The 17,996-nt window shown below is 34.5% G+C and overlaps 1 protein-coding gene across 1 annotated transcript in view; it reads right to left on the bottom strand.

Moving 5' to 3' along the window:
• The window catches only part of IFIH1 (interferon induced with helicase C domain 1), a 51,879-nt gene that overhangs the window by 22,308 nt on the left and 11,575 nt on the right, over positions 1 to 17,996 (bottom strand). Inside the window, exons 3-4 of the mRNA XM_050752300.1 lie at positions 17,405 to 17,551; positions 4,249 to 4,353 (exon numbers count right to left, since the gene is read on the bottom strand). Of these exons, the coding sequence (XP_050608257.1) occupies positions 4,249 to 4,353; positions 17,405 to 17,551 (252 nt within the window). The remainder of the gene's footprint in view (positions 1 to 4,248; positions 4,354 to 17,404; positions 17,552 to 17,996) is intronic.

Raw genomic sequence — 17,996 nt, 5'->3', positions numbered from 1 at the left:
AAAATAAAATTATTATAATGTATCTTGTTTTAGCTAGAATATATTTTATTTAGAAGTGACCATATTTAACCTATATTACCAAGGGAAAAAGATCTAAAAATGCATAGCTTATAATGTGAAATGAAGTAAAATAAATATTACACCAATTTAAAAGCCCATCTTATGCCTTATATAATCACAAGAAAAAATGAATAACAGTATTTACCAGTATTTCATCACACATGAAATAACTTCTTTTTCTTATCAATGATTGCAATAAAACTAAACTAACATAGTCCCATTAACTTCAAAAAAACTTGCTGATGGCTCCATTTCAGCCCCTGGATAATTCTATTTGAGTGGGTTTTAACTTGTTGTGATAGTACTATCTGAACAGGTAGGAAAATTCACACCAAATTCCACTTAGGATCATCTGCTAATCTGGCAGGAAATTTGCCTTCTGTATGGATGAGTAAAAGCAGATGCAATACATTTAAGCTATCATTAGATCATCTGCTGATTCATTCAATATGATTTTTATGAAAAACTCATTTAAAATCACCAGCATTTAAAATATACTTTTATAAGTTTGCATGCTTGTTTTGAACTCTACATTATTTACAATAAGTCATCTTGTATTATATTTATGTAAGGCTCTGATTTATTTAAGAACAATGTTACCCCTCTGTAGCTTTTATAGATTATCAAAACCCTGATATTTCACCTCTATTAAGATCATTTATCACCTAACTTTTCCAAAAGAGCCAGTATATTTGCAAAGGAAGATGCACTATAAAGTGTCTAAACAAAGACTCAGAAATTTACTACCGCTAAATTTTTATTTGATCTAGGAAGTTTGTTAAATATATCAATAAATCCTCTTTGTTTAATTTCATCTAAGGTACATTTTTGCATAGATTTTAAGAATACTAATAAAATGATGCTTCCTTCATAATAGTAGCAGAGTAAACTATTAAAAGAGTACATTTTAATAATGATTTCCCCCATTTTTCATGCTTACGACTATATCCTTGGATAAGAAATATTAACAAGAGAAACATATAGTGATTTCCTAAGTCTCTTTCCCGAGAATATAGAACCAAATCAAATGAGTAAAATATTAATATTACTCATGCATTCTAAACATTTATTATGCTGATACATTTAAGAAGAGTTAGAATGTTAAAAGGACTATTGTGTTTACAATTTAACTTCAGAACCGAAGTCATGGGGTTTTACTGCTACTTAAGTAGGCATGTACCACAAATTTATTCTTCAGTCAACATTGACTGGACACCTATTATGTGCCAGGCACTCCCAATAATATAGTTGTTGTCTTGAAGGACTTCAGAGTGTGGGGCACTATACCGCTGTTACATATATAAAAATACCTGGTTAGACAGATAGCTCAATAATCTTCCATATTTTTGATTTAAGACTAGGAGATTTGATAGGTGGCCCTAAGTTTAAAAAGAAGCACAGTGTGGATACAGAAAAAATTAGAGTTGGATTCAATGTGAGACTAGCATCCAAAGAATAAAAGCTGGGCGAGTGCTAAATATTCAGCCTGATTCTTGCCTTATCACATCCTCTGACATAGGGATGGAAGAATTTATCCACAGAAGCAATGAAAAGAGAGTTTTCTCTTCTCTGTCACCAGAAGGAGAGAACTGGGCTGGTATCAATGAGCCAGGAGCCAATTTCCTTTATAAAATAAATGTTTGGGTTTTTGTTTGTTTGTTGTTTGTTTGTTTTTGGCTTTCTCTGAAAAGCATAATCAATTAAATGAAAATAGCATTTAAAATATGCACAAGCTTGAATAACACTGTGCCCTCCCTCTACAACAAGTATTGATTAAAGACTTAAAATTATATTATACCATATAAATGGTCAAAAAAGAAAATCAAATAAGGCTTAAATAATAATATTCTATTGGAACTACACCATGTGGCAAATTTCATTCTCACATTGATTTTGACAGCTGAGTTATTCTTGGAGAGAAAAGGTCTGTCACTGCATGTGTTTGAAATCTACAAAGTATTCCTTTACCTATAGTATGTAACCACAGAAAAATACACCATTCCAGCTGGACAAATATTAATAGGCATTATCTTGAAATAGTAAGGAAACACTTTCTACATATCAGGCCAATGTGTATTGCCAAAAATATTGCCACTTTTTGAGAGGCAGTATATCTTTCTGAAAATGGGAAACAGAAAAAAAACCTTTCATAATATAATTAGAAAATTTGTACTTTAAAAGTACCGGTAATTATGTTTACTATGGCATAACACTTCCACAAAGGAATAGAACGTGATTGCTTTAGGTCACACCTTATGGCCCATATATGACCTCTGGAGGAGGAGGAAGGACATATAGAATAAAGTCCCTTTTGATGTCAGCTTCAAAGATTAAAGCACAGTTGCAGATTCTGTAATATTTTTCAGTGCCTCAATATGTGTTTAACAGTTCACCAATTTATCCAAACCTCCTTTTGAATTGATTCCTACTTTAGCTTATTCCAGGCACTTGTGGGCAAGGAATTTCATAATTTTACCATTTCAGAGATTGACTACCCACTAGGCAAAGTAATTCTTTGCTCCTAAGTACTGATCCATCTAGAACTTCAAGTGGTGTTCTTTCAAATGTGTTTGTCTTCAAAAATGTATTTGCCTTGAAAATGTATTTGCTTTTCAAAAGTAGATTGCGTTCAGATTTATCATGTGTTTCATGCCACATTGAGGACTAAAAATCAGCAAATACATTTGTTAACAGCTCTAAATAGGCAAGATGCCCTGCACATAGAAGGTACACATTAAATATTTATTGAATGAATGGACATTGTTGAAAAGCCCTTACTTAGACGAATGAAAATTAGCATGATCTCCAAAAACTTTAAACAACCTATAAAGATGTTAAATATTAGCTAGAGTATCTATTTTGAGTTCTAGCATAGCATGTAATAGAAATGTTAATTATTAAATTGAACAATTTTATGACAAGGATAGAAAAAACAAATATAATCCAAAGAAATAAGCACATGGCAAGAACTCAATAAACACTGACTGAATTGAACAGAAAATGAATTCACCCTTTTAAATGAAGATTAAAGTTGTGAATGACATTTGATGAATTGGGTTTCCTCAAACTAATTCGTTCTAAGGGATTTGGGAGTGTCATTGTGATAAAAGGATATATGAAAAAAGAGGTGCTACAATCTAATTTGGAAAACATTTAGGATTGATGACCATCTTTCTATAAACTATTTTGCCGCCTTAGGCCTCTTGTGGATATCAATTTTTATAATTCTTCTGACAAGGCAGGATAATCTGAATTATATAATATATTCTTAGGGGAAACAACTCAATCACAAATGAAGAATAAAGTAATCTGTTTCTTAATTTATCATTTTTCCAATGCTTCTTAGCTGGCCCCTTGCAAAGCGTTTTCTTTTTGTTTGTGATTTGTTCATTTTAATTGTGAAATACTTCAAACACTTAGACAAATATAGAAAGGTATATAATAGACACCCACTAACCCATCGCTACATTTAATAATGTTAACATTTTAGCTTAGTAGTCATCATGGAAATACACACTCAAAGAAAAGAAAGAAACAATTTGAAATCTATCAGACTAACAAATCAGGAAAACTGATAACAGAAAGTACTAATGAAGGTGTGGGGAATTAGGAAGAGGCGCACTCATTTATTGCTGGTAGAATATACAACTGATATGGAGAGTAATTTGGGAAAAACCTGGTAAAATTTTCATTTGGTGACCGAAATATTTTGCCTAATATCAAAAGATATTTATATAATTTGACTTCTTTTACTTATATATGTAATTTCTAGTTAGTCATACTTCTCATATCGATAGTATCAATTTTTTATTAAAAATGCACTTTTATTTAAAAAGTAGAGTTTGGAAGTAAATAAATGTACCAAATTGAATACAGTCTATTTAAATGCAGTCAAATTAATTGAAACAGATCTCATAAATAAAATAGATGACATGACTCTATGGAATGTGGCATATGCCAGATCAAAAAGATACGTACTGGATCAAAATTAGAGAGTTTGGTTCTAAGACTTTTGTAAGTTACACTTTTAAAGAAAGTGAATGGCAAAGTTCCAAAACTATTTCACTGTAGAAAAGAATTGCTTTAATTGCATAAATACATTAGGGAGGGTATGAACAGCCCCCATGCTTCCACTATATGGCGTCTTATTTCACACTTTTTAAGGTTTACACAACAGTTAGGCAGTACCTGAATCACTTCCCATGGTGCCTGAATCACTGCCCATGTTGCTGTTATGTCCAAGACTTTCATCTAAGCAGCTGACACTTCCTTCTGCCAAACTTGTGTCTGATTCTGCAAAGGAAAACATTTTAAAATATTTTTAAAATATTTCTGAGAATAAACGTATTTTAACTGCACACCTCTACAGCACACAGTACATACAGTTCAATTCAAGTGGGGAAGGCACACCCAGACAATTATGAATAAAAGGTAAGCGCTTCTGGCAGGCTACATTAAAAAAAATCCACTATGGATGAGCAGCTGCTGGGTAGTGATTCAAATACATATTACCTACTTAAAGTACTACACATCCAATATGAGAGCTAAAGCAAATTCCTAAGGGTTTATAACTTTTGTTGTCCTGCTACATGTAAATGTTGCCCAAGAAAACAATATTTAGGTTTGATATGTCTTCTAAACAAAAGTAATACATAGAAACCTTTGAGCTCTTTTGATTCAAAATGATAGGGAATTGATGAAGTACAAAAAAGTAATAAAGTACCTGGATCTACTGATCAGTTATGAAAATGATTGTTTGGCAATAACATAAATGTAAAATCTTAAAGAGAATTTGTTCAAAAAGAATATCACTAAAGTCTGGCATCACAGTTGTACTAGAAGCTCATGTGAGGTTGGAAATAACTGTTTTTCTTTACTATAATTAGACTAAGCCTCTATCAAAGAGTTATGGTTAATATGGATGGATGGCAGTGCACATCCTTCATTTATGAATCCCGACATTCTGTTTTCAGAACTCAGGATCAATTCTTTTTGAAAACCTTCTTTCCCTCAAGGGAAGAATTCTTTTCTTACAGTTTATTTCCAAACACTTAACACAATCTCATTCTCAAGCACCAGAACTACCATTAAACTGGTAAAAATAAAGCAATGGTGGTTACTAATATCGGCTTTGGAATCAGAAGGACTTGCAAAATTTGCTATCCACTTTGTTCTGAACCTAACAAGTTCCCCTTATTTTAAAATGAGGCTAATCCCACTTACTTCACAGCCCTTGATAACCTTTGAGTAATATTAGGTACAATAAGCTCTTGGCACAGGACTTTAATTGCTGGTGATTAGAAAATGAAATAAAAATCAAGAAATGATATATTCCTAGGATAGGAGTTCCATTAATGTTCTTCTTATAATTAAAAATATTTTATAATATTTATGCTTAGATAATATTTCATCCTAAAGCCCCTTAACAGACCAATGAGGTAGCTCTTAGCTATTTAAAACTAGTTTGAGTGTCATATTTAGGGCTGGAAATAAAAATGGATGAAAAAATAGACACATAGTGTGTTTTAATAAACTTCTCTGAAAAGAGATGATATAATACTCAAAACTGCAAATATTTCCTTTTTCCTTAACTAGTTAATTTTTTCAAGTCAGCCATATTAAGGTATAATTTACTTACTAGAAAGAGTACTCTTTTTATGTTTATAGTTTGAGAAGTTTGACAAATGTATACAGTTTTGCAACTTTAAAGAGTTTGACATATGTATACAGTTATGCAACTACCATCATAATTAAGATATTTCCAGCACCCCAAAAGTCTCCTCAAGCCTTTTTGTAGTAAATCCCTCTGGTTATCTGATCTGGTTTCTGTTCCAATAGTTTTTCCTTTTCCAGAATGTCATATGAATGGATTCACGCAATGTGTAGCCTTTATGTCTGTCTTTTTAAACTTAGTTTATAATAATTGTGATTCATCTATGTTGTTGTGTGTATTACTAATTTGTTCCTTTTTATTGCTGACTAGTATTCCACTGAGAATCTGTGACATTTACATCTCCCATCCAATTTGGATGAGCCTATTTAGTTTAAGAGCTATAACAGAATTATAGCCAATGCCAATCAAATATGTAAGATATCTTTCTTAAAAATTAAAAGTAAGCTGATAAGAAATTTGTAGAAAAATTCTCAATGGACACACATACTGTTTAAGTATATTAGCACAACATAAATATACTAATGTGAAAATACTGTGCTTATCAGTTGTCACAGATTAGTTCTAAAACTCAGATTTGAGGAATCCCTTATGATCACACGGGAAAACCTGCATATCTCACTGAGAGATTTAAAATATGGCACTTTGCAATTCCCAGAGGTATGTCTTGTTAGAAGCTCAGAGGCGAGTGTAGGATAGAACTGTCAAGTAGAACAGCGTTTTGGGCAGATATACTGATGAAAAGAGAGTATGATTTGTAAGCAAAAGGCAAGGTGTAAAATGAGATGGGGAAAATGTCATCGTAAGAATAATTCTAGATCTAGAAATATAGGCTAAGATTTTTGAGGCAAAAAAGTGAATTTTGACATGCTTTTCATTTGCTGTTTTAAATGTAATATTGAGAACTGAAGAGAATATAAAAATTACTGAAAAAATACTAACAATTATCTAAAATCTAAGACTGTATCATTAAATTTTCCAAGTATAATAGAAATAAAAATTATATTTGATTTCCGCTTCATTTTCTAATCGCTATCAGTTAAACTTTAATCTTAAACCTACTTCATCTACATGTAGAGTCAAGATTTCTCCCAAGCTTTGTTTTAACATCCATAAGTTTTGGGAAGGAGCTATTTATGCAATGTGCACGAATAATTGATGAATTGTTTTAAAAGTTGCTACCCAAAATAGGGTATTATTAATAAAGTCTATTATCTGGATTATTTTGATCTAACAAACCAATCTGCAATGTGTCAGGAAGACACTGAACTCAGATATTTCACAGATGTAATGTAAATTTCATTTTAATCTCTCAACATTCTATGTGGTAGATACCCATTATCTCCTGTTTCATAGGTGAGAAACCAAGGCTCTGAGAGGTTAAGTGGTATATCCAGATCACACAGCTACAGTGGGGCAGAATCCTTATTTCTGCATCTAAGTCCAGTGTTCCAGTGCTTTTTCCCCTAACACTAAGCATGGCTGATGATTTGGGTGAAGTTTTGTCAACACAGTGTTAAGAGCTGTGGTGTTGTTGTTTTTTAACAGCAAGAGACATTTTCATTGTATTGTCACATTTTCTATCCATCTTGAAACAGAGCTTATCTTTCCAAGAAAAGAACTTAGAGAGACGATTTTACTTTGCTAACATTTCTGGTTTCGTTGATAGATTTTCACTAACTTTACATTTAAGCGTCCACACTTCTTTTTAAACTTTTTTCTGCACTCAAATAAAAAGAACACCTCTGTTCTTGTTACATAAAATTAATTGCAGTAATCCTGTAGAGATTATTATGAAAATGAAAGCGAATATATAGAGCTCGATTTCTTTGTCATTTTAAGGGTATATAAATCTTCAGTTTCTCCACATAAAAATAATATTTTTTCCTAGGCAGCAAATTCTTATGCATTTTGATATGTTTTTGCTTTCATAGAAATGTAAGTAAAATTTAATAATAAAAGAAAATATAATGTATTTCTTACAATAGGGAGAACGCCTTCCCCAGAGATCTTCCTCCTGCATTCACTTTAAAAAGTATATTACACACAAACATACACGCACTCCCAAAAAAGCAAGATCAAGAAAGTGCTTGCGTGAAGCCAAAATTAAACCAACCTATTGAGTTTAAATGCCAAGAATTTCTGAAATTGATTTATTTAGGTTTATCTTGTTTTGTTCTTTGTATTTTTCAGACTATGTCAGTCTGGATTTAACTCCTAATGAATAAAGTCCTGCGTTTATGATTTTACAAGTAGATCGTATGGAGTCAATTGGAGGCAGGCCTTGCCGTGAAAAGAATTTGTGCTTTGGAGTCCAACAGATCAGTCTCCAGATCTGAACTTAGCCACTACTTACAAGCGAATTAACCTCCTGTTTTAAAAAATATATATAGAGAGGTAGTAGTCTCTATTTTCTCACTTATTGTGAGAATGATTCGGTTAGACCAAAAAAATGAAACTTGAAGAGAAACAAATTTTAAATTCTCATTAGAGGAGCTTTGAATATTGAAGTTATATTGTATAATAAGTTTAGTTAAGTTTTATGTAGGTGTCATTTCCTCTAGGGAAAATATCAAAGCTAGCTATGAAACAGATTAGAAGATGATAGTAATTGAACTGTTAAGGAAAAGCAGTTATTCATATCAAAAGCTATTGGAATGAACGAAAATTATAACTATCCAGTTAAGAGACAGGATTTTCTTTAGCAATTTTGTAAACAACACAAAGAAGAACAGCTTTGCCTACAATGACAGAAAGTGCCTAAGACCAGCCCAAAAGCCATGGAAAAAAAAAAAACGCCTTATTTTGCAATCACATCTTGAGTATTTTGCTAATAAGGCAGAAATATTAACTGAAATCCAAGAAATTTCTTATTTAACATACTCTAGACCTTAAATACTTTAAAATGTTTTAAAATAATTTAGAAACCAAAAATATTGAAGTTAAAAAAAATTCAAACCGAAAAAAAAAAAAAAGAAAAACCAAGAGGTTGAAGGCCTTTTTAGATCTATTTCAATGTAAAGTCTGCCCTCTGCTGGAGAAAGCTAACATAGCAAGTAGTGGACAAGTAGGTATTCTTTACTCAACGAGCTAAGCTTCATTAGGTAAAATTCAAATTGATTCTTGCTTCTATTCCTACCAGGTAGTGCCTCTCCTACTTTTGGCCTAGAGGCATTTATCACCCCACAGAATATCTTTCCTTTCTTTCCCCTGGCCTCAGTCAGTCACACACTATTTTTCCCGAAAAGTGGTTTTGCATTACAGCAGGAAACGTGAGGGGAAAGGGCCTCTGTGCATATTGAGAAAGAACAGCACCAACTGCTCCTGTTCTGCGAGTCAGTGGTGACAAGGTCTTTAGTCCACTTTCACTTTTCATGATAATTTCATGTTCATTCTAGTTCTGACCTTGTGATGCATTTTAGCTTCACCTTTGCAGCTATCCCCACCTTCCCTCCAGTTTCATAATCCTCATGCCTGGAAGGTCCAAGCTACCCTGAAAGCTTGAAACATGTGAGCACGTTTGGGCATACACACACAAAGACTGCATGGGCTTCTCAAGTGGGCTTACACTCATACTGCTAATAATATATATTTCCTTTTCTTTTGAAATAACTTAATCTTTTTTGAGAGGAAATAGATCACTTTTATTTTCAGCTCTATGTATATGGATCTACACACACACGCACGCGCGCACACACACACACACTCACATTTTGGTCTGTCAGATTTTCCTCTCCGTGCCAGGGAACATGTGTTCCCGCAGAATGGAGAGAAGCCACCTCCACCCACCTTGCATATTCTCTCCTGGATCCAAGCTTCTAGGAAATGAGTTCCCCAAAGAGAAAAATCACTCTCCTAGAGCCACAGGCCCACATGGCTATCCATGGAGCTCCTCTGCTCCTGTTTATAGAATTTCTACTGCTGAAATGTTTCTAACAGAATTAAATTTGAATTGTGTGTAATGAGGTTGGCTTAGATTGTATCATTGATGCCCTTTAGCCTTTGCACTTAGGTTCTAATAAAGAAAGGTAGTTTTTAAAGCACAGGTTTCAAGGATAACAACCCCCACCAGAATGACCCATTCATTCACTGCCAGTCAGTAATGGAGGCAGAAAGTCCTAGAGTAGAGTCAGTTAAGAGTGAGGAGCCAGATAACCACATGGGAAGTAAATCTTGGCAATAACAAGGTTTGGAGACGGCAAGGTAGAATGTGAATTAGAAACCTCTTTGGCTGGTAAGCACCTTTCAGGAAAGGCTATAGGAGTTAAGCAAATTTAAGTAGACATGAAAGGATGGAGGGAGATATGATTACATTAAGGGTGCCCAGGTAAATGTTCAACAACTGGCTCTTTGGTGGAGGGAGATATGATTTTTAAAAGGTTTGTCAATTTCCATGGTGTAAATATTCGCACTGTGGCCAGTTTCCAGCATGATATCCTGAGTGGAGCTGGAAAGAGATGTGCATGCTGGGCTCTTACAAGCCAGTAAGATCCAGTTCCAGCATTCTGCTAGATATATTCCTCTACCTAAGGACTTCCCTACAATCATCATCTAAGATGATGCTTGTACACACATACATTGTGCTGGTATTTTATAATTATCCAAATGATTAATGGTATACTTTTAAAAGTGTGTGTGTGAAGAAAAGTATTGTAAAAATTGCTGAGAAATTCACTAACTTCCAGTGATCTTAGAAGTCTTAAATCCTACTGCCCTCTCCACAAATGCTCTCTCTCATCAAACTGTTCCTCTGAACACATTTTGAGCTTTCTTGTGCCTGTGCTTTTGCTCATGATGTTTCTGAAACCTGAAATGTTGCCTGCTGCCTCTGTTTACAAATCCAGCATAGTGCTCTCAAGGCTCAGATGAAATATCTGATATTCCTCATCTGGTAAGCTTTCTCATCAGTCTTCCTTCTTTCACAGATCTTGTCTCTTCATCCTGTAATACAGATCTTGCATCTCTTTTACCATGGCTAGATTACGGTTTCTTTGTGGAGGCATGTCACTTGCTTTCCTGCATTAGAGTATAAACTTTTTGAGCAATTCCTCAGTGCTTGGTTCTCTCAATGAGACTGTATTATCTGACCAACTCACCTCCTTCTTCCTATTTCTCTGGCTTCTGACTTAATTCGCATCCTAAAATTGTGAAGGGAAGATCTGATGGTCTAAATTAAAATCACTGCTTTTGTTAAAACTCTGCTAAAAAAAAAGCTTTACGTTTGTAGTCATAAACGGGTATCATGAAAATAAATCCAACACGTATTAACTGCACACTAGGGAGATTTCTTTCTGTCTTTCTGTCATAATATCTATGTCCCCATTCCTGAGGTATGAATGGTAATCCTCCTAGAACTATTATGCAACTGTAAGCCATATAACTGACCCAGATACCTCATGCTAGGTTGCAAATAAAACACAAACTTACATAATCCTTTAACAAGTACCAATATCAGTATCAGCATCAGCATCCCTCTCTTTCTCTCAGCTCAAATTAATATCTGTCTTTTGGATTGCCTCAGTAGTACTGCTAGTTCTCAATAATCAATGATAACTAAATTTAGAATAATAAAAAAGTAAAGGAGTGTGCTATCTTACTTCAAACAAGTTCTGATATAGCATGAGTGATTCTGAAACAGTCTTATTGTAAACTACTGTATCAATTATTTTTTTCCACTTAGGTTTCAAATGCTATGGTTTTATTTCTAGAGATTCTAAAAATCTCTAGATTTCTAGAGGTTAGTGCTACAGAACATTATTCTGGTCCTCAAGTGCAAGGATAAATTTTGTGGCACTTTTACAGAAATTAGTATAGACCAAATCTAAGATTGGACTTCAGTCTATAAAAAGGCAAAACAAAACAACAACAAAAAAAAGTGCTATAACAGATTGGGCCAGGGAGAAGAAGGCTGTTTTATAAAGGTCAATTTTTAAACCCCTCCTACAGAACATGATCTATGCAAAATATATCCACAATATATTCCAAAGCATAATGTCACCGGATAAACCTAAGGAGTGGAACATATGGGGAAATATGAGAAAGAAGGTATTAAAGTCTGAAAACAAGCAGGTTGGTAAGCTCATTAGCTGGGGTGGAATTTTAAAATCTTCACGTGAACGAATATATAAATCAAAATACACACATGCAATCACAGTCATGCGCACTGTATATTCACACATGGCACACTCTACAGTTACATTATAATCTTTCACGCTGAAACAGTGAAATTCCATTGGCTTTATAAATGTAAAGGCGCCCTCTGCTGACCAATCTGAGGCATTTGCATTTTCTAGTTTTCACAATAGGGCAGCTCTAACACAATGATTAAAGAAGTTTAGGGGGATTTTCTGCTCCACTCTGCATAAAAGTTTATATCAAATGCAATAAAGTTAATTTAGTTTTATGTCACTTAATTTTCTTTGATTTTATTGTAATGCATTAATTCCTAAAATAGTATAATGAAAAAAGGTTAATGTGAAGTAACTACTCACTTGTTTTGACAAAGCAACAGTAGCAGACAATTAAAGACTGATTGCACAACTAATTTTACTGTAAACTTATAGAGGTCAAATAATCCAGTCAATTATTTGCTATAATTAAAATGCTTTTAATAGAAAATGAAAGCAGGCTTTGTGTCCCTCTGATGTTTCCTAGGGAAATCTGGTCTAGAGAAACACCAAAGTTTTGCAGTTATCTTCTTGTTATAAGACGACCGGTGACTTCAGAAAGCAGAACTATAGCATCCAGCATTAAATTCCCATTAATAGTCTGAGAACTGTTCAAATGTTGTTTAGAAATTTTGTTAATTTGGAAAAGGGCAAATAAAAAAATTGATATATCTTAATTACTAACCACTTTTGTAATGAGAAGCAATTGATTGTAAACAGAGGTGGGAGGAGGAAAAAGGACACATATCAACCCCCAAGTTTGGAGATATGACGAAATCACTCTCTAGAACAATCCACTAGAGAACTCTGATATGACCTCTAGTGCCAAAGAGATATGTGTTTAAAATTAGTTTCAAGGTGGGCCACTGTTACTGATGGTGGTGTGTCTTATCCATCAGATGTGTTACACACACACACACACACACACACATAATCTTTGCATTAAAGCTATAAATAATTAACAACATTTGCATAGCACTAAGACTACTATGCACTGAGAAAATATTTGAGAAACTGGTTCAGAAATAATAATTATAAATATCTTAATTTAAAATTACAAATAATTTGAGTCTTTTTACACATATAAAAATCATATTTACAGACTGTGTGCAGCTTAAGGGACAAGTTTTTTTCAATGCTATCTTGGAAACTATTTGAAACTTTAACCTAATACAATGGAATTCAAAATAAAGACTAAACATTATCAATATCAAGAAGATACACAAAACAAAACTGCACAAATGCCTATTAGAAGCTATGGAGTACCTCCACAGTTACCTCGATTGTTACTTCTGTCAGAAAATGCTTATGCAGGCAAAACCCTTCCATAGTAAATTCTGCAAGAAAAACTTCAATCAAAAGAACTCCAATAATTTCTCTGGACTAATGGTACTTTATAAGTTACTAATATCAGTAATTCTTAGTCCTGAAGATCACAAGGAAACAAACAGACACTTGGAATGCCAGCAGCGGTCTCTAAAGCAAAGGTCTGAAGCAAAGTACTACATTTTCATAAATAAGTGACCCTTTGCTAGTGCTCTGGAAAGGGCCAGAATGGATTAAACTAACCTGCTCTCAAATCCACATGCGAAATCCATATACCATAAGGAATCTAAGGACTAGAAGACCGTTAAGATGTTTGTGAATTGGATGGTTCCTCGGATTACTGTGCGGTTTACTGTATACTCTTACATGCTCTCAGACTATTATATATTTTAATACCCTGTACTATTCTTTCATGGCACATACTGCAAGTGTAGTTATACAGTTACTATTGCTGGGCCAACACCTCCCTCAGTGGAAAGTTCCATGGGGGCTGAAGCCATTTTTTTTTTTTTTTTTTTTTTTTTTTTTTGAGACAGAGTTTTTTTGCTCTTGTTGCTCAGGCTGGAGTGCAATGACGCAATCTCAGCTCACTGCAACCTCTGCCTCCTGGGTTCAAGCAATTCTCTTGCCTCAACCTCCCGAGTAGCTGGGATTACAGGCACCTGCCATCATGCCCAACTAAGTTTTTGTATTTTTAGTAGAGACAGGGCTTCACCATGTTGGTCAGGCTGGTCTTGAACTCCTGACCTCAGGTGATCCACCCACCTCGTCCTCCCAAAGTGCTGGGGTTACAGGTGTGAGCCACCACGCCTGGCCTGACTCATTTACTCTTAATTATCTCTTACCATCACAATCTCCAGATAAAGTCATATTAGGCTCTGTGGCCATGAAGCCATTTCTATTATGTTCCTGAGTTCACAGTACACAACAAGGTGCCTGGCACATGACAGGAGATTGGAAAATAGTTGCTAAATTAAAGAAGTGAAAGGAAGAGAGGGAAGGAAGTTAGAGTGAAACTTCTAAAATAATAAACTTCCTTCTGAAAGGAAGGAGGGAGATAGAGAGAAAGGAACACAAGAGGAAAAAAATAAATAAAAACCTTTTCTGTCCCTTTTCTGTCATATATATTCTGATATAATGTCTAATATCATTATTAAGATTTTTTTCACAAGATGCATCTTTAAGTTTTATACTAAGAAGTAAAAATTTAAAAAATTTTAAAACTTTTGCCTTTAATTTTGTTCACTCAAAATTCAGAGTAGATTAACTACAAGCTAATGCAATGCATTAGTCTGGTAATCTTTGATGATAAACCCTCATTTAAGATGCAGCGTCATCTCTCAGCATTAGCTCCATCTTCACTTCTTTCTAGTGTGGATTTACAGAAAATGGGCAGTAACTCATAGAGATGTCGGGTAGCCTGTAAAGGACATTTATTAAAACATGAAAACTCCACACTCAGATAGTGGATTTTGGCATTCCTATAGAATCATGATTTCTAAAGGAAAGTGCAGCTGTTCAAATGAAAAGCAAAACAACAACAGCAGCAACAAGAACAACAAGAACAACAACAACAAAACTATCCTGTATAAGCTTTGCTATTAGCAGCAGCAGCATCACCAGAGTTTCTGAGAAAGGTGGAATCGCATTACATTAAAAAACAAACAGCAGCTCAAGTCTATAATCCCAGCACGTTGGGAGGCCAAGGCAGGAGGATTCCTTGAGCCCAGGAGTTTCCAGACAAGCCTGGACAATATAGTGAAACTCCATTCTCCATAAAAAATACAAAAATTAGCTGGGTATGGTGGCATATGCCTGTGATGCCAGCTGCTTGGGAGACTGAGGTGGGAGGATTACTTGAGTCTGGGAGGTCAAGGCTTCAGTGAGCTGTGTTCGTGCCACTGTACTCCAGCCTGGGCGACAGAGAGACAGCAAGACCCTGTCCCTGCCCGCCCCCCTCCCCCGCAAAAAAAAAGAAAAAGAGAAAAATCCACAATCAGGCTAAAAAGCAAGCCAACCGTGAAAACAATTGGTGCTATTTATGACAATGAATTGATATCTTGCAATACTTAGGAAGCTCATATAAGCCAACAAAAAGATGAATACTCCAATAGAAAAATGAATTTTGAAAGTATTGATAATTAACGAAACAAAGAGAATGAAGTTGTGAAATTCTTTTTCAGCAGAAATAAGAAAATGTAAATTCAAATAACAAAATACCATTTTTAATAGCAGCCAAATTGAAAAAGATTGAACATGATAATATTATTCGTTCTCATAGAAGAGAATTCAGGGAAATAAGCACTCGTATCCCATACTGTTGGAGAACATGTAAATTGGTACAAGTTCCTGGAGTGAGATTTGACATTAAGTATCAAATGTGTTAAAATTGTATAAATCATTTGACCCAGAAATTCCAATTATATAATATGTTTTTAAGAAGCAAACTGTGACATAAGTACAAAGAGAGCTATCGAGGCATTATTTAAATGTTCAACAATTGGTCAATTAATTATACTGCATCCAAATGGTGGGACCATTATTTAGTCATTAAAAATCAGGCTGTAGAAGAATATTTAATGAACATAAGAGAAATGACACTATATATACACGTTCAGGTATTTTAAAAGCCCAGAAGCACACATAACCAAATGTTAAGTGTAATATCCATACTCTGGGAATATTGGTGACTTCTTTGTGTGTTTCTGTATATTACAGATTTCTTGCAATGCATGCATATTACTTATCTAAGTACAAAATAACAAGGCCAGGCGCAGTGGCTCATACCTGTAATCCCAGCACTTTGGGAGGCCAAGTGGGCGGATCACCTGAGGTCAGGAGTTCGAGACCATCCTGGCCAACATGGTGAAACCCTGTCTCTACTAAAAATACAAAAATTAGCCAGGCATGGTGGCAGGTGCCTGTAATCCCAGTTACTTGGGAGGCTGAGGCAGGAGAATCGCTTGAACCCGGGAGGTGGAGGATGCAGTGAGCCAAGATCATGCCACTGCACTCCAGCCTGGGTGACAGAGTGAGACTCCAACTCCAAAAACAAAATAAAATATAAAAATAATAAACTTTGCAGTGGTGTGCTAGAGTTAGTGTATATGGGCTCACAGGAGCTAACTGGTAACTTTTCAGGAATTTTCTGAGTTTTTAACCATAGCCATTACAAAAATTAAATTATATTACATTATATAAACTTACGATTAAAGAAATTATTTCCAAGCAAAGGTAATAAGGTATTTAAAACTCATCACTTAATCATTTAACTGTCATCTTTGATCTGGAGGCTATCTCCGTCTTTTGCATCTGTATGGTGGGAAAGCTGTACAATGCTGTGCCACTGCACAGCTCTTCCCAGCTTTGTTTTCAGTGAGCTTATGTTGGAGGCTTGAAATAAACCTGAACGAGAACATTCAAACCACAGAGACTGGCAAATGCTACAAACTAGGGCTTTTTCTTTTCCCCAGAGAGCTACGTGTTACATTTACTAGCACACCACAGGCTTTAAGCAACTATTTCTTGTGAAAACAGAATAAGGCCTTTTGGCAGTGAAGGGGAGAGGTGGATTATCCTATTAAGAGCAGATTAGAAAGGGAAAAAATAATTAAGTAATTTATTTCTACCAGGGCTGTTTCAGTATCAAAAAGGTGGACATGGTGGTCTTCAGTCCTCACTGATTAGTTAAGGCAATTCAAGCCAAACCCTAGTTCTGCATCTGTTCATCTTCCTTTTTATAGCTTTGATTTTAATTTTTACAATCCAGTTGAATCTCTCTGAGCCATCCCAGTTTAAACCAGAGAAAAAAAGTAATGGCTCTGTTTTATTTTCAGGGTTTTGGGTGAATTAAATTGACTGATCTATTTGAAAGTACTTTGAAACCCATGAAATATAGGGCATTCTTATGATATTTATCTTACAATGACTATGGATTTCTTATAAATTAAAATTAGATGCAGTTGTGTTCATATTTATACCACCTTGATATTGGATTAGTTTTAGAAAGCATTTTGGCCAAGAATTATTTTATTTTAATCTCCTCTAAAAATATTATTTTAATATAAAAGTTTACTAACCTTAGTGCCCACATTTTCTCCCTCTGATTAATAGGTTCTGCCCAGTTGGTTTTTCTGGAAGTAGTAATTACTGTATTAAAGTATGTATGTGTTTCAAGTACCTGAAACTACAGAAGAATCTGCAAAAGATGATTCTGATGAGTTATTCTCCATGCCCCAGACCTCCTTCTCCAGATTTGGCTGAACTGTGGTTGAAAGAAGTTGCTCTTCCACTTGAGGACCATCATCTTGTGATAAATTCTCAATCTCTGTGAATAACAATATTAGAATGCAAATCATAGGGCAACACAAGTTTTTGTAGAGCATACATAACTGTTATTGTTATTTTGAAAACAAACCGGAGGTTCCTAATAGAGGTTGCCTGAATATATTTAAATACTTTGAAGTTCTAAACAGAATGTAAATTGTATTACAATGGAAGATTTTATACAATATAAATAGCTGTTATTGTTATTTTGAAAACAAAATGGAAAGCCCCCAATAGAGATTTGCTTTAATATATTGTAATATGTTGATATTTCGAAAGGCTTTGAACGTGCTTCTGTTATGGTACAGTATTTTTAATTGTAATATGAACACGATGAGTAGTTCTTTGTAATGATTAGACTGTAGCTAAGAAAAAAAGGTAACGATTATGCTAATGACAAGAAAAGTGATTTCCTGTCTGACCATCACGTTTAGGAAGTAAGTTAC

The sequence above is a fragment of the Macaca thibetana genome, chromosome 12 (genome assembly GCF_024542745.1).
Source record: "Macaca thibetana thibetana isolate TM-01 chromosome 12, ASM2454274v1, whole genome shotgun sequence".
NCBI lineage: Eukaryota > Metazoa > Chordata > Mammalia > Primates > Cercopithecidae > Macaca > Macaca thibetana.
This window is presented reverse-complemented; position numbering and strand designations above follow the sequence as displayed.